Source organism: Pocillopora damicornis, chromosome 9, assembly GCF_964200805.1.
Source record: "Pocillopora damicornis chromosome 9, jaPocDami1.2, whole genome shotgun sequence".
Taxonomy (NCBI): Eukaryota; Metazoa; Cnidaria; class Anthozoa; order Scleractinia; family Pocilloporidae; genus Pocillopora; species Pocillopora damicornis.
The window spans coordinates 2,802,295-2,827,286 of record NC_142678.1 but is presented as its reverse complement, the minus strand read 5'-3'; the positions used below and the strand labels follow the sequence as shown (position 1 = coordinate 2,827,286).

Below are 24,992 nucleotides of genomic sequence, written 5' to 3'. Positions count from 1 at the left end.
ACCGGCCATCATTTATCACCTGGAGTCGAAGGATTTTGGTCATGTCACATGGTTCAATCAAAATTACCTGATCCCACCTCCTCATTTTCTATAGCCCCCCTTAATACTCTTTTAGCGACGACTGAGCCCCCTCCATCTTCCCCCACTCCCCCTCCCCCCCCCCCATGCGAAGAATCATGACTGATCTCTCATCAAAAACGATATATAAGACAATTTTGGTAAGCAAGTATTAAGCGTGGATATGACTCAAATAATTAGACAGATATATATATATATATTTTTTTTTTCGTTTTTTTTTTGACACAGTTGTTTTTAATAGTTAGTCAAGGAGTAAAATCCCGAGGAAGTCTGGGTAACTGCAACCACGTTTCGTATAATCCGTAGAATTCGTTCTAAATTTGCTTAAGTGTCGAAGACGACTGCCAGGTTCTGAAGCCAGAGAAACATAATTGACCGCGCCCAAAAACGTAATTCCACTCCCTTCAAGGGAGCAGAGAAACTTCTATCTGTTTTACGTTCATTTCCCGGAATACTCAGGAACTGCAGTAGCCCCGCTATGGATGATAATATGTTAAGTAAAAGAGATTCTTAGGGTAGGGTAAAATGAGTTGAAAATAAACTTTGTTCAAAAGCAACTGACATTCTGAGTTATAAATTTTCTTTGCTTTACGTTCCGTTGAATTTTAGCGTGTGCGTATTTGCGTATTTCTTCCATTCAGACCTCTGTTTCCAGGTACCATCTAGCTTCTGGATTTCATTAGAGACCCAGAGCCATAGTTACAATAGTGAGGGTTTGGGTGGGGGCGGTAGCTTTATCTTTACCATGCTAGAAGTTTACCGAGAGGCAGGGGCTTTACGGGTTGAGAAGCACGAAAAAGAAATTATGGAATACTCCGTTAATAATTACGACAGACGAAGCAAACTGAATGTTTTTTTTTTATTTTATTTTTTTTTTATGATGACACAGCATTCACACAGCGCATTATCCATATGAATATGCTCTGATGCGCTTTACAACACTTTGCGGGGGACTTTGGCCTTAATAACCGAGAAATAGGCCCCTTTTATTTGTCTTTGAAGGCATTTATTTCGAAAGAGCGCAATACGGAATCCCGGCAAGCATTCGTCACTGACCAATCAGGAACGAGGTATTTGTTGGGTACATACTATAAATAATGATACAAACGTCAGCGATTTTTCGTTCAGAATTAGATATGACGTCAAGTTAGCACGGCCGAAGTAGCCTGGAAACTAGAACTTTTCCCGTGCCTTCGGCATTACACAACTACAACATGGACCCATCACAACAAGCGAATGTCACCCAGCCTCTTCCACCAGCTTATCCAGGGCCACCAAACTATGGTGCTAAACACACTGGAGTGGTTTATCCCCAACAGCCCGGCTTTCAAGGACAGGCAGGAGTTACAACAATTATTCATACGCAACCAACTCATATTGTGATGGGGATGAGATTTTTCGAAGACCCGACTGCAATGACATGTCCTTACTGCCAAGCTAGTATTGTTACAGGCACCACTTACGTTTCGGGGACACTAACCTGGATTGCTTGTGGTGGTGTCGCACTTATGGGGTAATCTCAAAACTTGGTTCAGATTCTTTTTTCATGTCGACGACCTTTTTATCAAGTTATTGTACAGTAGTGTTTTTTATTATTATTAGCATACTCACTGAATTGAATTTATTTAAATATATTTACCATTAATTCGTTTAATTTTTTATTTCACTTTAAATGTCGTCTTCATGTTGAGTAAGATTGGCGAAGGTTTCGATAGTTTGAAAAATAGTTATTTTTGAGATTGCAGCGGAGGGAAATTTACGGTAAAAAGGGAAAATACATTACTGTTGGTTATTTTGAGGTTGAAACACCGGTAGTTTCGAAATGTGAAAACGTAGAAATATACCGTGATTCATTTAAGTTTTGTGTGACAAAATGTGAACTGGAGTCAAGGCTTACACAGCTGTTTTGAGCTTTCAACTTGACGAGGTTTTTTTAACCTTTTTTTGTTCTGAATTTTGCTATTCCGATTACCGAGACAATATTTACGAAGTAAACAATGCAATACTACTAAATACAATCTATGATACCTACAACAATACTGCTAATTTTGTTACCTAACGTACAATAAGGTACTAATTACTCTGTTAGTTACAATACTAATGATTATGTTGTGCAATGGCCTTCCTTTTTCCCTAATGATCAGTGCTTGTGGTGACCAGCTGCTCACCCTGCTTTGCATTTTTACAGCAATCATTACTTTAGCAATCTTTTACAGCAATCTTTTAATTAAACAATTCTTTTATTTCCTCACACAAGAATATTGATTCAATCCAAATTCAGGGCATTCCAATCTATTCTTGGTCTAGAATAAGGCCAGTTGAACTCAATCCCCCATACAAATGTAGTGATAAATTAAGTCATTAGATTTGACTTGTTTTGAAAATTTTTGTTTTGTCCTTGCAGTGGTTGGCTTGGATGTTGCCTGATTCCATTTTGTATTGATGCTCTCAAGGATGTTATCCATTCCTGCCCTAACTGCAACCGTCAAGTGGGTGTCTACCGCCGAGTGTAGCAGGACACCCAACCAATAGATGCATGACACCTGGGTTATGCTGTGGGGTTGTAAATTGTTATTTAACTCCTATACCCTAAGCAAGTTTCTTGTTCTGCTTTGTGTAATTATCAATCAAAACTATAATCATGCAATATTCTCACTTGTGATTGGTTATCAGTATCACAATTTTAGCAGTAATAGGACAGAGTATATATCATGATTGTAATTAGACAGCATGATGGCAATAGAACATATATTGCATCTTGCTAGTCATGCCTTTTCATTTTATAGTAATTGCATCAGCTGATGTGTTTCTACTTATGACTGAATGTCACTGACGAGTGTTTTTTTCTCAAATTTTGTCGCAGTTTTGATAAACTGGTAAAAGTAGAATTTCTACAACTTGATTAGATGTACTGGACTGGACAGGGTGTCTTGGGCTAGTAACAACCAAGGTGCAGATCCAGTTGTTCAAAGCTGGGTTAAGGTGATCCAGTGTTATTGTAGAATTTAATTTTAGATCTGAGAGCTTTGAAAGAAAATTGAGTATACTGGCAATTCTTTTTGTCTTTAATTTTATAATTGGATGATCTAAAAAGAACAGAGGAAAATAACCCAAAAAGTCTTTTGAACAAAGGAATAAAGAAACCTGGATTAAAAGTTAACCCTGCATTAGCACTCATCGGCCTTCAAACTACTGGGTCTTGGTGAACAGTAATTCTATCTGTAAAAATACAGAGCCCAGTTTTTCAATGAGCAGATAATGTTATTTAATAGGGGCCTTGCTATCTGGTAGTTAAATGCCAACACAACATATTGCACTAACAATGAGAGAGATTTTAACCAGTGGGTAGTGTTATCCACCCTTCAAACAAGCTTGGCCTGGTTACTGATAAAGAAGACTCCCTTTCTTCTTTCAAATTAATTGTATGATCACGGACTGAATCAAACTGTACTATATCCAATTACTGTTATTGACTTAAGACATTCCCTTTTGTGTACACCAACACACCATAAAATTGAAAATGGGAAAATTATTTCTCATGATACATTGCTACCTTATTTCAATTACTTGAATTGTTGAATTTTGTCTTTTGCACTGGTGTGTTAATACTAGGGACAGTGGTAAATTTCAAGTGAAAGAGAAAAATTGATCTCAAATTTTTATTTAATATTTATCTTATCAAGAATATATCTTTTGATATAATGAAGGTTGTGAGACAAAATCAAATTACTTTTTCAAGCTTTTGGTTTTGTTTGTTACTCTTACCAAGATGTAAACTTCTGTATGTTCATTACTGTGGAAATAAATATGCCATTTTGCTCACTGTGCTTATGGTCTGCAAGATTTCTTTAGTTATAATTCTGTTTTACATTATTTGAAGGGTTTTGCAGATTTGCTGTGTTCTCACTATTTTGCCAAGTCTGAAGAAATTTTTAAACTGGTAAAGCAATCCTTTTACTTGCTGAATTTTCAAGAATTCTAGGCAATTTCAGGCAATGATAAGAGGTACTATAGGCGGTACTTTTTATTGGTTACTGCCTGAAAATAAGAACACTGCATTGAACACACAATGTCTACACTCTTTTTGCCTTATAAAACTTTCCGTTACTTTCCTTTAACTGCTTTAGGACTATTTCGATGTTCTGGTTTACTGTATATTTTTTTTGTGCTTGTTCTCGACATAGATTGTAAGAAGGTCAAGGTAATAATGAGAGAGAAAACAGTTATATTTGACTCCCATTAGATAAAGTTACTGAATGAATGACTGTAAATAAATGAAAATTATGTGTGAACTGCAGTTGAAGAAACTTAAATGGAGGTGATGGTCGCAGTTATGAACACCACTTAAGTAGTAGTGAAATTAAGGCCTGAAAAAAATTCCATGACTTCTTTGATACCAGTGCAGTGCTCTACCAACCAAGCTAACAAGCCAAGTAGGGGCTGGTCATCATGTTGGTTCCAAATAAACCCTTGAAGTGGTGGATATATTACTGTAAATATATGAATATCATATATTTGAACTGCAGTCCAAGTTGTTACTGTTTAATGTCATCACCATTATATTGTTTGCAATGCAGAGGGCAATTTCAATTTGAAAACCATCAGGTAATAACAGTACTTTTTACTTTGTTTTCTACAGTATATTTACAACAACTTTTTCTGATCCACACCAAATTCCATCTTTTCCCGCATCAAAAAAAAATTGTAAAAATTCCACTACTTCCCAGGTTTTCCAAAACCTGTAGGTATCCTATAAGATCCACTGTCATGTCTTTCAGTAAGTAGGTGTGCTTGGATCGGTAAATCTAGCACAGCCCACTATATTCAAAATTTTGTTCAAATTAAAATTTTCCTCCTCTATTAAAACCCAGATGTGTAAATATCTTGCTAACCTGATTTTCTTGGTCTAGGTCGGGTTGTTCAAAGCTGGGTTAAGATAACCCAGGGTTAGTGTAAAATCTGATTTCAGATCTGATAGCTTCAAAAGAAAATTCAGTCAAATTCTTTTTGTCTAGAATATGATTATTTGATGCTCTAAAAATAAGACAGGAAATTAACCCAAAAAGGCTTTTGAATAAAGGAATAAAGAAACCCAGATTAAAATTTAACCTTGGATTAGCCCTAAACAGACTTCGAACAACTGGGCCCTGGACAATAAGTTACCAAATTTCAATTTATTTTTCTGCTTGCATTTATAGTCTGTGCACTTCACACTTGGGAAACGAACCAGAACAGAAAAAAACTTGTTTTGTAAGTTGCAATACATCCAAGAACCTTGAACTCGGTTAGCAAGAGGTATTCAAGACAAAAGGTTGGAATCCCAGTAGAAACAACTTTATTTTATCCTCTCCATTTCTTGACTACATACTAGCCAGAGTGTCATGATAATTATGATTAATATGATAAAGACAAAATGAAAAATCTTAGAATGATAAATTCAAACAAGCAACATGAAGCATGCAATTCCATTGATTCTGCTTCTAATTTTGAAGGAGATATAACCATTTTTTTACAAGCAAAGTTTGCAAAGTAGTTCAATAAACTTCAAAATTATACAAACCTGTAAAATTGAGATTAAACTTATGCATACACAACTACTCCTTCCATCAACACAAGATTCTCTAGGTGGAAAATTACAATATTTAAAATGAACTTTGAAAGAATAATCTTTGCTGACAACATTGAAGTAATCTGTGAGATTTACTCATTGTTTACAATAAATACTAACAAACTCAATGACTTGTTAAGTTAAGATCTCGGCTGAGAAGTGCTAAGAACAGTCACACTGGAAGGTGGCAGATACATCAATATTAGTTATTGCTTAGACTTTGAATGATTGACACTTTCACCTAAAGACCTTGAAAGTAGTTTTCTTCACTGTCTGCCATACACTTTGTCACAAGACAGCCCTGGCAACTTGGTGTTCAAATCACAAGCATTGATGACAAATCAACACTGTGAAGAAAATTTACATTGCTCTAAAAAGACACCTGAATTTATTCAGATTTATTCAGCTGCTTTATTTATATGGATATTCTTACTTCTGACAAAACAACTCTAAATTGATCCAGGGACCTACACTAAAAAAGCCATTGCACATCAAATTTATTTTAACACGATAAATAATCATGTAGGGTTGTTGTTAACACTTCCCCTCCTTAATCTAAACTTACTGGTAAGAACAAAAAAAATTAAAAGTAGAACACAAAGACTATAAACTAGTTTTTATAATTTACAAAAGAGTATCTAAAATTTCACCTCACTGTAATACAGCTTTGAAACCTCTCTTTAAATTTTTTTCCAAACTATCCCTTAAAGTGAGATAATGGGGTTCACATTCCTTCCACTATGTCCACAACTACAAAAGGCATGAGAAAACTGTACTCTGAAGCTACTTTCACTAGCAGGACATAAGTGGTACACCAACGTTCTCATATTTCTCCACCAACAAAAAAATGCAAATAAATATATTTTTTTCAACACTGATCTCAAAAATGTTCATAATATAATGTTTAAAGTTATAATGCTCACATCTCTAAAGACCAAGTAAAAATAGAAATTAGAAGCAGAAATTTCTTATCATGTTCCACTGCCCATATTTACATTCCCCATATGCGATATGATTCCACTAATGAATTATGAGTTAATGGTGAACATGAAATTTCAAGAGTGGTAATTTGGCCTTACATATTGTTTTTCTGAGTGTAGCCGTGTCTTCAAGACTTAAGTAACACCAAACACCTCTACACCCTTGTATTAAATTAACATCTTAGCCTTTTAACTTCTAAGGATAATTAATAGGTAACATTTCTCTTCCTTCAAATTTCATTGCCAAGGAAATGGCTAATGAGATTAAAGAAAACTCGCCTAACAGGGGGCGTTAGCTCAATAAAGACCAATGTTTAGAGGCTAAAAGTATAGATCACTGGTCAGATATGCAAAATTAAAGAAGCATGCTTACGAAACCAGATAATTTTTATCGCTGCCATTTCAAAGTATATATAAAAATTGCTGGTACTGGCCATGTTTTAGGACTTCAAAGAGTAACCTGAATATTCAGAATGGTCTATAAACATGCTAAAAATTCAACTATGGTTGCCACCATTTTGAAAACAACTCCGTAATCTGAACTACATGAACATAAATTTACAAGCCCAAATGACTCACAGTTGACAAAAAACTTCTGTTTTGAAACATATTGTCAAGAGATGGAAAAGATAGGAACAAGTTTTTTCTTATGAGCACAATAAAGACAATTTTTTAAACCATCAGCTTACTCTTCAGAACCTTAAAAAAATGATCAGAATTAAATTCCATTGATCTATTTTAGAAGTAGAGATAAAAACTATATGATTATCAAAGCATATTTCTTCATACTCCGTTGTTTAAATGAAGTGACAATGATAACTACATGTCAATGTGGCTTGAGCTTTTTTCACAGTCCTTCAAAACAAGTATCTGTCAAACTTTAGAGATGAAAATCCTGATAATAAGTTAACATCCTTTGCACTGAAAGCTTTACAAATTAATTCTTATCATTTAACTATGTATTTATTTTGGCAAATTGGAAAAGACCTTCAGTAATAACTTTAAATGGCATCTTACAGTACTCCAATTTAAAAAAATTCTTCAATAAATATGCTTCTAAAACTATACTCTGACTCTTAACATTCTCTTTCAAATAACTACTTTACTTTTTTGGCGAACAAAATATTTCTACATTGTCCAGAGGATTACTTTTCTGCTGCATCCTTTGTCTTGCTGTTCGTTTTGCAGCAGCTAACCTTTGTCGTGCTGCTGCTCGCTGCTCAGCCTCAGAAGCTTTCACTTCTTCTTTGGATTTTTGCCTCCTTATCGAACCTTTCCCTACTGATGATTGCCTCGTTAGTGACGACTGACGTGTTAATGAAGAGCGTTTTGAAAAATCAGTCTGTAGAGTAAAAGTATACACATACATAAATACAACATAGTGAGGGCTAAACTTTTAGACTGCAAAACTTAGTCAAGGAAAACGTTTTTCACCCTGAAGTACAGACATAATTAGTAATGATGTTCTACCTCATCAGTAGATGTCTGTGGTAGGGTCCATCCATTTTTACGTAGTTCATCAATCTTGGAGAACATGCTGTTCACATCATCAACCTACAAAAGAGGATATGATTTCACAATTTTATTTGGGTTATAAAAATGCATTGTGCATGTGTAAGGCATGGCACATGCAACAAAGTTAATTAGAAACTGGATGTGGTTCCCAACCAAAATAGGCTTTGGACTTCATGTTATCCTCTTACCATTAAAAAAATAGTAAGAGTCATACCTGAATCATAACCATATCCCAGAAACCTGCAAGATCCCCATTGGTAGGCCTTCTACCATTTGTTTCACCAACACCCTAAAAAAAAAAAAAGAAGCATGAAATAAACTATTAACCAGTCAGGTAAGGAACAATCTTCTCACAATATTCTCAATTGGAAAAACTACCATTCACTGTACTTAGTTTGAAAAAAAAAAAAAAACTAAAATACAGTTTTGGTCATGAAAGATGACTATTTAGTAAATCAATTAAAAAAACAATTACTCAAAAATCCAAGCCCACAGCTAAACACTGAGTTTGCCTCAGCATAAAAATCTCTGAAATTCTTCATTTTTTTTCCTTTTGTTAATCACTGTTATTTTCCTCAACTCCACTGTTTTGACTCAGTGCTTGTCTTTGTTCAACTTCACTTGTGAATGGTTCTTGAACCACGGACAAGTCCAATTGTGGCCCAATGTATCTGTTACAAAGCTAATATTGGATTGTGAAGGGTAAATATCTTAGGGAGGGGGGCTGTGTAAGGTTAGCCTTAAAAAAGGACTATTGATGAGACAGCAATTGACTGTTGCCTTAGGAACCTAAGCAGAAGTCATCATCAGAGTCAGGTGGAGATAATTTGTCTTGTAATAAAATTCTCCTATGACCTTGAACAATCAGTTACAAGGCTAGGTGTAACCCCTGGATTTAACCCTTGTGCCATACAGTCAATATTATAGACTGCGTCAAATTTTCTCACAAAGCTTACCAAGTTTGTATCACATAGTCCTTTGAATTGCTTGAACTTTTTATTGACCAAAAGCTTGGCCTTGCCATTGGCTGCTCTAATTTTCCCACATGCTTGGAGAGAAAGAGAGACACAACAGATAAATATGTTAAAATTGTTAACAGTTGCATGTCACCCTGGTTTTGATATCCATTGAATACTCAAATGAATTTAACCACTCCATACAGTACTCAAAGAAATTATATATATAATTGTGCATTAAAAATGATTTTTGAATTTAGAGTTTGTGATTGTCAAAAAAAAGTTGATACAATTTTATGAAATGAAATTTCAAAGTAAATAAAAAACAGAATATATTGAATCAATAGCTGTCTCAATATGCAATATGATATTCAGCATCTAATGAAACTGGAGGAAACAAAAAACCACAAAGGCAAAAAAAAAACCTTTTTTCAACATCACAATGCACCAGTCTGTGTTTAATTTAAGCCTACTCTTATCTCAATATACTGGCTCAAAAATATTTTGGTCTAATATCAAGCATATGGATGTTAAATTGTATCCATTTTTAAGAATGGAAAGAACATTACAAGTCCATACATGTATGTGACAAGCATGGGGCAACATCACAAATTATTTTAAAACACATCTTGAGTGGAATTTACTTGTGGACTTGACAATAAAGTTTTGTAAAACAATCATTTCTGTCTTTCCATGAGGGAATTCCAAATTTATAAACCTCAATATCAATACCTAAAGGGAAAACTTAAATAAGATGCAGACAAAAATGAATATTTGATAAAAACCTTTACAAAGTACAATATCACAAATTATTTTTTTATGTTGGCTTTAAATATTCTAACAAATGTCTCTTTTTTTTTTTTACTCTCAAAAAAGGCATTCAAAATTCATAAACCTCAATAATACTCACAGGGAAAATATTTCTCATTTCAATACCAACAAAAATTATCTTAAACAAACCTAGACTAAAGTAATATTTAAGAATTCAATATTTAACTCTGAGAAAAGTGTCACTAAGAAAAAATCCATAGTAACAATGCTCTACAGGAAACATGTCCCAAGATATATATTGAGAGCGACAATACAAAATATGGTATCCGTGATGAAACACCAATTCTAAAAATTTAGCCACATTACAATGTGCCAAACTGAAAAGGTTTACAGTATAAATTCTGATAAAACATTTGTATTATTAAGGCTATTTTCCAAGTAAATGGATAATATCTCCCAATAACACAGTAAAAAATTAATGGCTATTACTATAACATCATCTTAAGCACTACAACACTGAAGGTGACCAACACTATCCACAATATAGTAAAAATTACTGTTCAGCAGAGAGTTACGTTTGTTTTGATGACAAATCTCAGTATGAGAGTTGGTTTTGGCATTGCTTAAGAGACCTACAGGGGTCTTGTTAAAGCTGAGGTAACTGGGATTGTCTAATTGTCTCAGAGAGAAAAGCTTGTCGGAATGGCATTTGTGTACAACAGAGATTTATGTAGTTTCCATAAAAAGAGTCGATGAAAGATTCTTTCCTCAACATGTGAGAGTCACTATCATAATACAATTATCGAGAGTTGATACAAACCAAAGAGCTGATTGTTTGATTTAACTATCCAAGCATGCTTAATTTGGTTTTCATCAACTGAGTTGATAATGTAAATTGGCCATTGTAAAAAGTTTTGAAAGGTGACATTTCAAGGGTTAGCTCTTCATCAGAGACTAAGGTCGAACATAGTGGTAACCAATTAACCTTTAGTTAATGATTCTGTTGATAAAACCAAATTATCTTTGATGCCCCCTTCCCCCCCCCCCCCCCCCACTGATACAGCACCACAAATTCTTTAGAAGCCTACCCCTTTTATCCATGTTTAACCCTTTAACCCCTAAAGGTGACTAGCATCTAATTTCTCTTTGTAGTATCACCCCTGAATCAAACATTGAGGTCATGAGAACATTGGAAATGATCAACAAGTACAGGAGCTCTTGATTGTTAAGCAAAATCTCCTTATCAGCACCTTAGGAAATGTATACTGATCTTAGGGTGTAAAGGGTTAAGTTTTCTTTAGCTACAGTTTAGTTTGTCAATTTTTAATTTTGTATCTGCTCTTCACAAAGACCTCATGTTCCCATTTACCCAAACTTTCTCTAAGCAAATCTGTTTTGATTTGTTTGAGACTCTGTTTTGGTATCATTAAGAGCCAGATCTGTAGAATGAGGCAACTTTGTAAGGTAAAATCTGAAATTCAGGTCAAGTGAAGACTTAGTAGACAACCTAGCTCCTTTGCGATATATTGCAACAAGTAACCTCAAATGCACAATATCAATTTATGAAAGCTTTCCCGTACTTTTTTCCTTTGAAGGATATTCTTTGAAACTTGTGATAAAGCAGTATAGGTAAAGGAATGGTATTTTTATGAAGGTAAAAAAATCTATGCAGCTGATGGTGTCTGGAGACAAACAATCACGATTACACACATCTGGTATTCATGAAAAAAATTCATGAGCAGAAATGACTGGAAGGAGTCAATTGCTAGTTGAAATGTCACTTTGACCAAATATGAAACTGGTCACAAGTTACTTACTAGAGTATACTTTCATCTGAAAGTATGAAATTTAACAAACAGATCTCATCTATGGTCGCTACATGTAGCTAGTAACTACCATCAAAACAATTAAATATTTTGAAATCATTAAAAATGTTGTTGTGATGTAACTCACGCCAAGTTTAAGTAATATATTGTGGGCGAGGTTTACCACAAAACTACACAATAAATAGTCAAATTACTAAGGTAACATCAAAATTGAAAGCACAACTGCAATTTGATAACATCAATTAGTTGGAATTTACTTAGAGAAAAATGAGATAAACTCTAATCTGTTTTCTAAGTAAAAATTATGATTTCTTGAGTTAAGGATTTGCTAACTAGCTTTCTGCGTTAAAAAGGTAACTTAAAATAATATTCACGTAACACTGATTTGCATAAATCAAGTTATTAGCACAAAGCAATTTTCTTCCAGCTAGACATGTAAAATGAAAAAATAAATATCAAATTTTATATTCCTCAAAATGACGTTAAGAAAGTTATGAGGAGCTCGACATAACCATTTTTGTAACATTTTTTCATTTCCCAATATTTCCCAGCTGGAAATGATGAACAATAATCTAAGGTGTGGACATTTTAGATGTAAACAGCTGATTAGTGTTGAAAATTCTCCCTTCTCCGGTAAATTCTATTGTTGGTACATACCCTAGATCTGCATTCACACATCATGTCAGATACTTTTTAGAGCATGTTTGTCAAGCCTCTTGAAAAAACAGTTGGATCACAGGATGTTAAATACACAAAGAAAATTTGAGAGCTAAATTTTTTGACATTAAACTTGTGCTATGCAGATTCGTTGCAACAGCTGATGATACGGTGCATAAACTCCTCCACCTACAAATTAAAGAGTGAATACAGTTCTTCCTCCTTTGATTTGAGAACGGTAATTTTTCCTTCGCCAGTAAATAAATGTAAAAAAATTGTAGTAACGCTTTATGAAATTTTACGACCAAACCACATAGCCAGAAATTAACACGAAGACAGCAAAAGTAAACACGAACGGGGCTATCCAATTTGAAATTTCATAAGGATAGCTTCGAGTAGATATTTTCTGCAAAAATGATTACGCAAAAGTGGTGAAACTAGTCTTTGGGTACACCTCCGAGAATCAAAAGCGTACCTTTCAGCGAATACATTGTACACTTTCCCAAAAATAACCTCAAAATATCTTACCGTCTTCTGGAAGCGATTTACTCTCCATCTCTTGTTCTGCAATTTGGCAAAGCCGCGTTAATCGTTCGCTTTCCTTCTCCATTACATCCAGAAAATAACGTCCATCTTTCTCGAGATGATTCATTGTAAGACTCTTTTGGAAACTGTCTGACAAACACTCCATGTCTTTCTCAGGAGAGACATTTTCCTTGTTTGCGGGAGCAGAAGCCATAACAGGTCTATATCGTTTTCCCTTGACTAAAATAACTAATTCTGATCTCTGACTTCCATTCAAAAGAATACTACCATTCATCTTCTTACAAAACGCCACAAATTCGATCGCTTTACCGGTGCACGAGATACGGTGAACGAACAAACGTGCTGAATTTCTCGAGTCAGACGACGTCCGTATTGAATGAAGCAGATTTCGTCACCTATAAAAATACTATATATTGATTTTACAGTCCTTGGTCCGATATTGTGCAGCAAAATTTAGGCAAGATAACCACTAAAACGACCTTCGCCCTCGAAAGTACTCTTCGTTGTTCACGATTTGGGCGTTTCGTAATTCGTAGTGAAGGGAGATGAGTGGAATCCGGCTTTGTGGTTATGCACCGACCCCTGCATGTGAGAAATGAGATAATTTTGTGAATAATTCATCACTTTGAAAGACGTACAAACCTTTAAACACAGTGACTACTCAGCTGCGGCAGTATATGCCACCGAACAGTTAGAAAAATTGACCTCGACTGATAAATAAAAATCAACAAATGAAAGGGAAAAAATCTGTTTCGTGTGACAGGCATCTCGACACTTACCTTTCAAAAAAACCTACGTCGACGTAAAGTAAGGGATTTTAGTCCTCACCCGTGCTAAAAAAAGGCTACTTAAAGTTCACGCTATCAAACTTTACCATCAGGTCTCGAAATACTTACGCAGTTTTCACATTCTTTGATACGATAAACATGAGTTTTTTCCCACGACCACGAAGTGAACTTCTTCCCGCGATTCGAAACAACCAAAAGGCATCGAAACTTCACCGCAATTTCTCCATGCAAAAAAAAGTTAAATGCTCTCAAGTGGTCCTTAAAACTGTAGCGAAAAACTCCTGGGTGTCGGAGTAATCTGTCGGTGGTTTGAAAATTTTAACTGCCCATTGTCCTCAACTTCAATCACGTACAAAACACGTTACGCTTAACTTACCAAGTCTGTTTACGATACACTACCACCTGCACGGTGAAAAAAGCCGCATAATGTCCAAAAAAAGGCCTCTTGTTTGAAACCCAGGAGATGTCACGGATATCTTGAAATGTTTGTAAAACAGCAATATGCGTTTGACCCGTGAGAAAACTGCAAACAACGATGAAAGCTCGGCAAATTTTAAAACGCCTCGTGTAAAGAATTTGAAGAGCGGAACGAAGCGGATGTCTACACCGCGGAAAACCGAGAAAAGCCTAGAACGAAATAAATTCTAAAACTATGAGGGGAGGGGAGGAGAATATTTCGTTCGATTTGTACTCTTACCACTGACCATTACTACAGCAGGCCTGTTTGCTCCTCGTCGGCTTCAGTAAAATTTCGGGAAACATCACTTCTGCGAGCGCTTTTTATTTATTTTTGTAATTTATTCCCTCATTATAAGCTTTAGAAATGTTTTCTTTGACGCGTAAACTCGGATCACTTAAGGTAAGTGTATTTTCAAGACTGATTTTGCTAGTGAATTATTTCGTACGCGTAAAAAATCTTGCATAGGACGAGTCAATAATTTTTCGTACAGCTGAATAACGAAGGAGGCTTATTGCACAATCGTGAAAATCTAGAAAATACATCGTTATTTAAGGTTGTTCTTCACCAAGAATCTGTGATATTTTAAAATCTAGCTTTGTTTAAACTTTTTACCTCTGCTGTTCAATGTTCCAAATTTTACACGTTAATTCTTTGTATACCTCTTAGCTTAAGTGCTAGTTTACCCCCATGTGAGTAAAATCACTGATTAAATTAATTCACCCTTTTTCTGAATAAAGTGGTTACATACACACATGAACATATTGCAATGAGCGTTTAAAATAAAAGTTAAAAATTTCTTTTCAAATAATTCAAGTGCAGTTGGGACGGAAATTTAGTGACGAAAAGCCATTTCATAGCTGAAACACTTTCCCATCTTAACGTCTTTAACGGAAGTACCTCTCTGGGTACCGACGTGGGATGCATGTACTCTTTTACACAAAGCATTTGGGTGAATGGTGTGGTGGGGTGTTTTTAACTGAAAAATCATTCATCATTATTTGACAGACTTTCAACATAACTTTAACCCATTCCTTACCAAGATCTAAATTTCAATTCTCCTCACCAGTGACATACATTTCTTTTTATTTTACATGAGAATTTGTTTTTAAATCAAATGGTGTCTCCTGGTCGGTATTTTACTTACTCGTTATGTTGTCCTTTGAGCTTGTAACTGTATTTTTACCATGAGGAGAAATTTCCTTTGGTTACTCCTAGTCTTAGAAGGTTATGGAAAGCCCTCTAACAATTTAGTTCTCATTTCATTCACAGCCCTGTTATGATAGTCTCCTAAGCAGCACAGCGTTGCAGTCTCTTTGCCGATCGGTGTCCGTGAGGGCCACTATATGGACAGGTCAAGAGAAACTTGAAGATGACGACCCTGAAATGTACAACTTGATTCAACAGGAAAAGGATCGTCAAGTGAGGGGGCTGGAACTCATTGCCTCTGAGGTCTGAAATGAAAATTTTCTCTTTTTCTACCACACTGCACACCTAGGGAAAATAATACATACTGTGATGACGCTAATGATGATGATTGTTATGAAAATTGTGTTTAGATTTTCGAGAAAATTCTAACTTTGTTATAAGTGATTAAGTTCTATAAATGTCTCTCTTTTGGGCGTTATTAACTGTATACTTATTGTGAAGTGTTAGTCAATTGTTAACAGTTCCTTATGGTTTACTTTTACACTTAATTGCTATTGCTATTTCTGCGTGGGAATTCATTTCTAGTTTGTTATTAACTGTATATGCTTGTTGTGAAGTGTTTGTCATTTGTTAACCATCCCTTATGATTTACTTTTACACTTCATTGCTATTTCTATTTTTGCATGGGAATTAATTTTTGGTTAGTTATTAACAGTTTGCTTATTTTGAAGTTTTGGTCATTTCTTAACAGTCCCTAATGAGTTACACTTAATTGCTCTGTCTATTTTTGCATGGGAATTAATTTCTGGTTTGTTATTAACCGTATGCGTATTTTGAAGTGCTTGTCATTTGTTAACAATCTCTATTGGTTTACTTTTACACTTAATTGCTATTTTTATTTTTGCGTGGGAATTAATCTCTGGTTTTTAATTAACTGTATGCTTATTTTGAAGTGTTTGTCATTTGTTAACAATCCCAATCCTCCTTGGTTTACTTTTACACTTTTACACATTTCTATTTTTGTGTGGGAATTAATTTCTAGTTTGTTTCGTAATGTATCTCTATAGCTGCAATGTATTTCTAAAGCTGGAATTTTCAAAGGCGAGAGTGAAGGAATGACCATTTTGAGTTTAAGCGGAACAGTCTGAGATGTTGTTTTGAAGTTGTGTATAAGTAAAGTTGTTCTGGTTTGGATCATCCACCCTATATGTATATTGGTTTCATTTAGTAACTTTGACCTCATAACAATGATAATGATTTTTACTGTATTGAGTGTCAATTTTGCCACTGATTGCCTGTAGGTAAAGAAAAATTTCAAAATTTCTCGTCCTGTTGCCTTAGTGAAAGGCTTAATTGGTTGAGCTCCAAACTACTGTATTAATAGCATTTTAAGAGTGCAGTCCCTGTGTGGAGTGACAATCAATCTACAAATAACTGATTTTTAATGTTTATTTAAAGAACTTCTGCAGTCGTGCTGCCCTAGAGGCCATGGGATCTTGTTTAAACAACAAGTATTCTGAAGGATACCCTGGTCAAAGGTAAATTATTTTCCTATCTCGAGTAACATTTTGTCATTGGACTCATGAATACAACTGAATTAACCCGCACAGAATTTAATATGCATGATAATTTTTAGGGTTCACATAACCATTTCATAAAAGGGTAGGTTTGTATAGAAACTATAGTGCTCTGTCAGTGGGGGGTGTTACAAAATAATTAAGTTTTATCAAATGAGTTGATAATGTAAACTGGCCACTGTAAAAAGTTTCTATAGTTGATGTTTTGAGTGTTAGCCCTTTCTCAAAGCAAAGAGCTAACAACATGCAACCATTTATTGAGTTAGAAGTGAATCAATATTGTTCAAATTTTTTAAGTTGTCTCTTGGTGGCTTACAATAAAAAAATAATCATCAGAAATAAGATTCAAGTTACCAGAAGAAAGGAAACTTTGTACAATATATTATGCTGAATACTCAGTACCCTGTTAATCAATAAAGTAAGCAATACAACCAATAATCATTTTGGAGCTTCATGGGACTTCTCAAGGGTTAATACCAAGTCAACTGGGAAGAAGAAGGCTATTTTTTCTCAAAGGGCAATGGCGGTTAGAGCATACCAGTGCTGCATGCAAGTTTACCTTTTTTTTAGCGTAAACTATAGGCTCTGATGTCCCAGTGATGATAATAACTGGCAACTTAATACACAACTGCAGAATACTTGTTGCCAAATAAACAACTTTCATTCATTTGCAATTTTATTCTGGTAATAATTTTTTTTTCCACTGGCTATGGCAACCAGAATGGTATCAGGAAAGAGTGGTGGTTTGTTTACTTTACAAATCATTTTTCACTTAAACTGGTGATTTTCTTTTTACAGATATTATGGAGGAACACAGATAATTGATAAAATTGAGCTGCTTGTTCAGAGGAGGGCACTTGAAGCTTTTAATCTGGATCCAAAAGAGTGGGGTGTGAATGTTCAACCATACTCAGGTAAAGATTTGTCAGAAACAAGAGACAATTATGCCTCAAAGTCTTGGTCTTTGAAATCAGATATAGTTCTCCTTTTTTTTTAAGTTACTATTTGGCATGCTAAAAACAGTTGACAGATATAAAACTAAGCCACAAAAAAAAATTGGGAAGAAAATTTGTGTAATATTGTAAAATTCTTCACACAAATGTTTCTCCTACTTTAACATGAAATCATGGACACCTGACATGGTCACCAAGACAGTTGCAATGTAGAGGGCTGTTTTTGAAGCCGATTGCTTTCATTTTGTCCTTGTGACACTTTAAACCCTGTGAGTGACCAGCATCTAATTTCTCCTAACAATAATACTTCTGAATCATTCATTAAGATCATGAGAATAAAGGAATTGATCACCAACCTAAGAAGCTTTGATTGTTCAACAAATTCTCCTAGTCATCAGCAAAGGACATGTTTGGAGAACAATATGGAGAATATGCATTCTGATATTAGGGTGACAGTGTTAAGGGTTGATACATTTATATTTGATTGTATTATCATGGCAATTTCATTTCAGGGTCACCTGCTAATTTTGCTGCATACACTGGTCTTTTGAAGCCACATGACAGAATAATGGGGCTTGATTTGCCTCATGGGGGACAGTAAGTTTGATGTTAACATGTAAATTCTCTTTGCAATTTTAGTACCCTATCCAGTCATAGGAAATGAGAATAGATAAATGTATCAACAAGATCAGGGGATGGGTATAGTATCTGATCATGAGAGTTAGGGGGTCATTGTGAAACCATATGTCACAAATTCTTCATGATGGTGTTTGTGAAGCATTTATAAATGAAAAGAAAATAGTTTGAATACATTAATACAGGCACCAAACCTCCATTTAGGCCAGACAGTGGTTAACTATTTGGTGATAATTTTGTATGATAGACAGTAATCTGTTGTGTGATCTTTTGTCACAGTTTAACTCATGGCTTCATGACTGATACTAAGAGGATTTCAGCAACTTCAATCTATTTTGAGTCAATGCCATACAGGCTTAATGTGAGTAACCCTACACTAATTTCCAATAATAATGACTGCAAGCTGTTACTTTTTGTGTCATTAAGCAGCCTTTTCAGCTTATGAAATGTTTTTTTAAGTTTTTTTTTTGTATTTTTCTGGATGGAAGGGTTTTACCTTACAAGGGTTCCTACTCCTAGGATTTGTAGACAACTGAAATCTTGTCATTTTTTCCATTGTATTATTTTTTTTGGAGTGTATTGTAAAAGAAGTCAAAGAATTGCAAAATTTGTAAGAAAATCAGTTCATTAACTCTATTCACTGACTTTTAGTTCTGCACTTTGCTGTGATGTGTTTCAGGAAGAGACAGGCTTAATAGACTATGACAAATTAGAAGAAACTGCACGTCTTTTCCGTCCTAAACTGATCATCGCAGGAGCCAGTGCCTACTCAAGACTTTATGACTATGAGCGAATGAGAGAGGTATTGTCTTAGAAAACTGTACAAATAAGAAAAAGAGTGTTTGTTTTCCTAAAATTAAGTGAAATTTTGCTTAATGTTTGGTTATTGTCTACAGATTGCTGATGAACATAAAGCTGTCTTGCTGGCAGATATGGCTCATATAAGTGGCCTTGTAGCAGCTGGGGTAAGAAGTACTTTGTCGTAAACTAAAACAACACCTTGAATTGTGTGTTTCAAGAAGTCAGAATCCCTTAAAGATAATATTGCTTGGAGGGTATGTGTCCAATTTGATCTCTTCCAAGGTCTTTTTCTTTTTTTCATCGAATTGTCTTCCCTTTATTTAAAATTTATGCAGGTCATCCCAAGTCCATTTGATCACTCTCATGTGGTCACATCAACAACTCACAAGACTCTAAGAGCTGTCAGGTACTGATTCAGATAGTGATTCTCCTTTAGCAATTCACATGTCTTGCTGGATCCAGTTGGGAGAAATTTACATTCCATTTTCTCCTTAAAAAAAATAAAGATAAAAACAGTTTAGATGAACCTTTTGAGTCCTTCAATATTTCAGTGAAATATTTCTTTTGGCTTCATCTACAGAGCTGGTTTAATTTTTTACCGTGTTGGTGTCAAAGGAAAAAACAAGAAAACTGGAAAAGATATCCTTTGTAATTTTTTTGGGTTGTTTTGTCTGTTGACAACTGCAGTGCTTTGATTTGTATACATGCAACAAGAGAACTTACTTTGACCAAATCGTTCCCAAACCCACATGTAAATGGTGGGTATGACCATCTTAGATCCTGACATGGTGAAAGCTTGCTTGGTGAGATGGAGGCAGGGGGAGGAGGGGGAGGGGGCAATTTGACAATTTCATGTCCTCTATCTGCAGGGAGATGTTATTTTCCAAGTACAGTTGTTGGCTGGATAATGTACTGATATCTTTAGAAGAAGTTATTTGTTGATCAACTCTGGTTTTTAAAATGTTGATGTTGGCATCTGAGGGACTTTACTCATCAGGTGGTAGCAGATGTGACCTGAGCGGAGTTAGAATATACATGAGTGAATTGATTTTTAACCATTTTAGATATATGAAATTCATATATTTGCACTGTGGTGAAGAAACGAATTTAAGAGATCCTCTCAGCTAAGAACACTACTGAACTAGTAGTTGAAAATAGGACCTGAAAAAAATTCAGGGCTGCATGGGATTTGAACCCATGACCTTTGTGATACCAGTGCAGCACTCTACCAACTGAGCTAACAAGCCAACTGGGAGCTGGTATCTAAAATCATTATTCATCACTTGGATGGTTTATTTGACCCAACATATTGACCAGCTCCCAGTTGGCTTGTTAGCTCAGTTGGTAGAGTGCTGCACCGGTATTGCAAAGGTCATGGGTTCAAATCCCATACAGGTTTGAATTTTTTCAGGTCCTATTTTCAACTACTAGTTCAGTAGTGTTCTTAGCTGCAAGGATCTCTTAATTTCATGATTTTTAACCCTTTACACCCTACATCAGTATGCATATTCTCCAAACTGGTCTCTATACACTTTCTAAAGCACTGACAAGGAGAATTTGTTTTAAAAATCAAGAGCTTTACAAGTTGGTGATCATTTCCTTGATTCCCATAACCTTATTGTTTGATTCAGGAGTGATATTGTAAGGAGAAATTAGAAGCAGGTCACTCTTAGGGGTTAAAGGGATGATTGTTTCTCTTTTTTGGCATGTCAGCTAAGTATAACAGAGAAAGGGAGAAATCAGATTAGATTTATGCAAATGACTAAGGTCCTAAGGAAATATGGTGAAGTCCTTGACTTTCATTCAGACATTATGTATGATTTTGACAAGAACATTGACTTTGCAGTGTTTCCATCTCTCCAGGGAGGGCCACATAACCATGCTATTGCTGGGGTGGGCGTGGCATTGAAACAGGTGTGTAACAGCTCATTTGACAGGCATCAATCAAGGCATAGTTTTACAGTTTGCAATTCACATTTAGATTTAGATCAGGTTCTTTTGTTGTCATCCTCTTCAGTTTCTGTGACTTGTGCTGATTTTGCACATTCAGAGAATTACAAAAGATATAAACACCAGAAAGTTACAAACTCTATGATGAGGTTTTCTTGCCTTTCTGACAAGGTAGTCTTGACTTTTTCTTAATTGTTCACGGATAGATTTATGAAGTCAAAATTTGTAAAAATGATTCTATGTAGTAGAGATATAGAGGTTTACTTAATAAATTTATATTATTGTTTTTCTTTTAGGCAAAAAGCCCAATGTTTAAAGAGTATCAGCTTCAGGTTTTGAAGAATGCCAAATCAATGGCTAAAGCTCTGACTGACTTAGGATATTCTATAGTGTCAGGTTAGGCTTAGAGAACCCCTTCATTGGTTATTGTTCTGTGTAAGGATCTTTTTTTATGGTAAAAGGTACTTATAGCCTTTTATAAGTCTCTTAATCAGCTTGTTACATACCTCAGCCTATCTACGGGTAGATGTCCCATGAAAATTACAGGCAAACATAATAAATTCCTTTTTTTGGCAATAGCAACTAATTTTCTAACATGTAATTATTGTGTTGTTTCATTTACAGGTGGTACAGACAACCATCTTCTTCTACTTGATCTTAGACCAAGGGTGAGAACCAGTGTATGCCATAGCTTGCAAGCAGGTCCTCATTATCTGTGCCACAGGACAAATGTTTCTCTACATGTGGGAAGATTTGAGACAAGTCATGAAGAGGATCGCATGGGATCTGGGTAGACATCTTGCAGATCTCTCAAGGTCTCATGCTTTCCTGCATACAAACTTTTGCGCCAAAGCTCTAATGAGGGCCTGCTGGTGGGCTTTATTTAACCCTTCCACTCCCACGAGCGATTGAGAGGTAACTTCTCCCAATAATATCCATACACTATCTAGCAAACAGGTAATGAGAATACTTATCATGTAAAAGTTGTTTTCTTGATCTAACACCAAATTCTCTGAGCTAATTTTGAAGGAAATGTGTAGCAGCTGGAGGGGAGAATTAACAATCAGATCTTAAGAGTTAAAGGGTTAACATGATATTTTTGGACTAGACACCTAGGTCTGATTATTTAAACAAAGTTTAGCTGTTGTGTTACAAAACCATGTCCTAAACAATCCCCAATTTAGCTGCACCTGTTATCTGAGTATTTATTTTTGTGAAGTGTGCCATGAAGGCCAAAAGCTGACAGTGGAAGGATATTTATTTGCTTATATCAACCCTTTTATAGAGAGAGCCCAAGGCCCACTGATTGTATAAGACTGTGGTTTAGGTTAGACCTTGGATAAATAACTGGCTTTTACAGTGTGAAATTCAATTCTTTTAAAGGGGGGTGATCAAAATTGATGTTGCTGTTTTGTTCATTAGGGTATTGACGGAGCTCGTGTGGAGAAAGTTCTGGAAATGGCATCAATCACTGCAAACAAAAATACCTGCCCTGGGGACAAGAGTGCTTTGAAACCTGGAGGACTTAGATTAGGTACAAAGATTGTTCTTTAAATATGACCATGATCTGAAAGTGAATTTTCCACGGGCTATTTAGGCCACTTTATTTCTCTTTACTCCACAGACAGAGGAGAGGGGATGATGTCTTGCTTTTCCTTGCCCTTTCCCCCTACTGTTCCCTATAAACTCTAAATCAAAACAGGCTGGCTGGATAAAGTGATGATGAACTTGTAATGTTAACTTGTCCTGATGAGACGCCTGCACTGCAAGCTACCTCCCCCCCCCCCTCCCAGATGACATTCATGCACCATTAAATTAAACCCAAATGATGGTTTGATTTATTATCACTATGTACATGGTCAGATTTCTGTAGTTTGTATTGTGAGCAAGTAACTTGTATTGTGGGATTGACTGTTCTTTTCTTGATAGGTGCACCTGCCCTCACTTCCCGTAACTTCAAAGAAGATGACTTTGTGAAGGTTATAGAGTATTTGGACAGAGGAGTGAAGATTGCAGTTGAGGCACAAAGTGCAACAGGTAGGGCTTTGCTTGAGCATTGCTTTCAATGTGGGCCAAGGTATATAACATTTGCTAGGCTAGGTCATTATGTTGGGTTCTTGGGAAAAACAATTTACTTCACTGTAACTCTTTCCATCTTGAAGTATCAATGGGTACAATGAAGTGTTAGGTGCCATCCCATCCAGGGGAAAGTACTAATTCTCCTCCCAATCACTTAGTGCAAGGGAAATGGGGATAAGCTTCACCTGGCGGGTCACTTGGCTTTAGTACAGAGGTTACCTTCCTATAATTAACCACAACCCAGACCAAGCATTCAAATGGAATTCAAATTTTTCAGAACAGCTGAAGAGATCTTGTAGGTGATCAATGTGATCTTTTACTATTTTAGTTAGACAGAGTTTCTCCTTACAATATCAATGCAGTATCAACCGGATAAGTGATGAGAATACAGAAAATATCAATTTAGGGATTATTAGTTGAACCAATACTAAATTCTCTGAACTAACATCACAAGAAAAGTATGGTTTACAGTAAGGAGAATTACAAGTTTGATATGGGAATAAAAGGGTTAAGCTGCAGGGATGCAGCCACACTGCTATGATGAGATTTATATTTATTTATGAGATTTATCATCAACAATCATTTATCAATTTTCTATCTGTACATAGAAACATGTATTGCATACAAATAGCTTTGTATTTATCATGTAGATAGCCGGCAGTTTTTTGAACTGGAGACAACTTTGAGACTGTGACACCTGTGCTTTATGCTCTACTTAATGACACTCAAATTGCTGTTGATTGTCACACGGCTGTTTGTTCATGCACAATACAGTAATTCTATAGCTTCATACCAAGTAGTTAAATTTGTGACGTGTTTTGTCTCTTCATTTTAAAAGGTGATGCCATGAAGGACTTTCTTTCACATATTGAATCTAACCCAGAAACAAAGGCAAAAATTGACTCTCTCAGAGCAGATGTGGAGAGTTTTGCAAGAGGTTTCACAATGCCTGGATTTGAAAGTCGCTGATTTGAGAGGCAGTGGATAACAAGAATGAGTCTTGATTAATGGTCTCCAATCTTCAAGGACCAGAACTTTCACTCGGTGAAGAGCTTGCTGATATGAGGGAATTTACTATTACTGAAAATCTTGATAAAAGAGATGAATTCTCCATAGAGATACTTGTGAATTTTTGATGACTGGCCAAGGGAACTTATTACTGCTGCATTGCAGGAGAAGTCAAGCAACTTGAAAAACCTAAACGGCCGAACAATATGCTTACGTATGAACGCATTTTAAGATAATTATATTCAAACATTTTGGTTGGTTTCATCCAAAGATAGTGGAGCAAAATTTTTATCTATAAAAGGATGAGTCGGAAACTCTCATTCCTTTTTTTAGCCAATGTTTTCATTGATGCAGTGGCATCTTGATAAAAGTCAAAACTACCAGCTGCTCGTACACAAGTGGTGTGGAGGAGTAACCAGGTGAACAAGTTAGTGCCAAAGTCTTGACAATTTCTTGCATGTTGCTTTTTGTTTGATCAGAATTTGTAACATTTGGGAATGTCTTAGATTTATCATTCGTTATAAGCATGCAAAAACGTTTCAAAGGTACAACAGATATATATGAACACAATATATTTTCAGTCTAATATACAGCTTAATCTGAATTTGAGATTAAATATTGGAATAGTGTGTTTGTTTGCTTTCCTCACTTTAGGTG

At 35.5% G+C, this 24,992-nt stretch overlaps 3 protein-coding genes across 4 annotated transcripts; 2 read left to right on the top strand and 1 right to left on the bottom strand.

The window, feature by feature from the left end:
• Positions 1-1,211: 1,211 nt before the first annotated feature.
• LOC113676006 (LITAF domain-containing protein) lies at positions 1,212-3,905 on the top strand. Its single transcript, XM_027192614.2, has 2 exons — positions 1,212-1,591; positions 2,483-3,905. Exons 1-2 carry the CDS (start codon positions 1,293-1,295, stop codon positions 2,589-2,591), a joined length of 408 nt encoding a protein of 135 aa, XP_027048415.2. The 5' UTR covers positions 1,212-1,292; the 3' UTR covers positions 2,592-3,905.
• Positions 3,906-5,390: 1,485 nt separating this feature from the next.
• On the bottom strand, positions 5,391-14,359 carry LOC113676008 (disks large-associated protein 4). Of its 2 annotated transcripts, none has more exons than XM_089183487.1 (6): positions 14,102-14,359; positions 12,920-13,519; positions 9,138-9,229; positions 8,396-8,470; positions 8,137-8,220; positions 5,391-8,008 (listed from the first exon to the last, which is right to left on the bottom strand). In XM_089183487.1, the coding sequence occupies exons 2-6, from the start codon at positions 13,209-13,211 to the stop codon at positions 7,769-7,771; spliced, it is 783 nt and encodes a 260-aa protein (XP_089039613.1). In that variant the 5' UTR covers positions 13,212-13,519; positions 14,102-14,359; the 3' UTR covers positions 5,391-7,768. The 2 variants fall into 2 exon arrangements, with proteins under 2 accessions (XP_089039613.1, XP_089039614.1); XM_089183488.1 differs by having other exon boundaries at positions 13,834-14,315.
• A 71-nt stretch (positions 14,360-14,430) lies between these two features.
• On the top strand, positions 14,431-24,964 carry LOC113676007 (serine hydroxymethyltransferase, mitochondrial). The gene is made up of 16 exons (XM_089183482.1): positions 14,431-14,584; positions 15,455-15,634; positions 16,790-16,869; positions 17,707-17,822; positions 18,374-18,458; positions 18,777-18,858; positions 19,177-19,299; positions 19,394-19,462; positions 19,634-19,704; positions 19,879-19,938; positions 21,107-21,212; positions 21,545-21,644; positions 21,873-21,916; positions 22,671-22,782; positions 23,178-23,285; positions 24,166-24,964. The coding sequence occupies exons 1-16, from the start codon at positions 14,549-14,551 to the stop codon at positions 24,294-24,296; spliced, it is 1,503 nt and encodes a 500-aa protein (XP_089039608.1). The 5' UTR covers positions 14,431-14,548; the 3' UTR covers positions 24,297-24,964.
• The last annotated feature ends 28 nt before the right edge of the window (positions 24,965-24,992 follow it).

Coding starts and splice junctions, on each gene's coding strand:
- LOC113676006 (XM_027192614.2), top strand. CDS start 1,293: ATGGACCCATCACAACAAGCGAATGTCACCCAGCCTCTTCCACCAGCT. Junction 1,592..2,482: donor GGTGGTGTCGCACTTATGGG/GTAATCTCAAAA, acceptor TTGTCCTTGCAG/TGGTTGGCTTGGATGTTGCC.
- LOC113676008 (XM_089183487.1), bottom strand. CDS start 13,211: ATGAATGGTAGTATTCTTTTGAATGGAAGTCAGAGATCAGAATTAGTT. Junction 8,471..9,137: donor GACTATGTGATACAAACTTG/GTAAGCTTTGTG, acceptor TTTTTTTTTTAG/GGTGTTGGTGAAACAAATGG. Junction 8,009..8,136: donor CACAGACATCTACTGATGAG/GTAGAACATCAT, acceptor TTTACTCTACAG/ACTGATTTTTCAAAACGCTC.
- LOC113676007 (XM_089183482.1), top strand. CDS start 14,549: ATGTTTTCTTTGACGCGTAAACTCGGATCACTTAAG. Junction 19,705..19,878: donor AAGACTCTAAGAGCTGTCAG/GTACTGATTCAG, acceptor CTTCATCTACAG/AGCTGGTTTAATTTTTTACC. Junction 21,917..22,670: donor TACTTGATCTTAGACCAAGG/GTGAGAACCAGT, acceptor TTTGTTCATTAG/GGTATTGACGGAGCTCGTGT.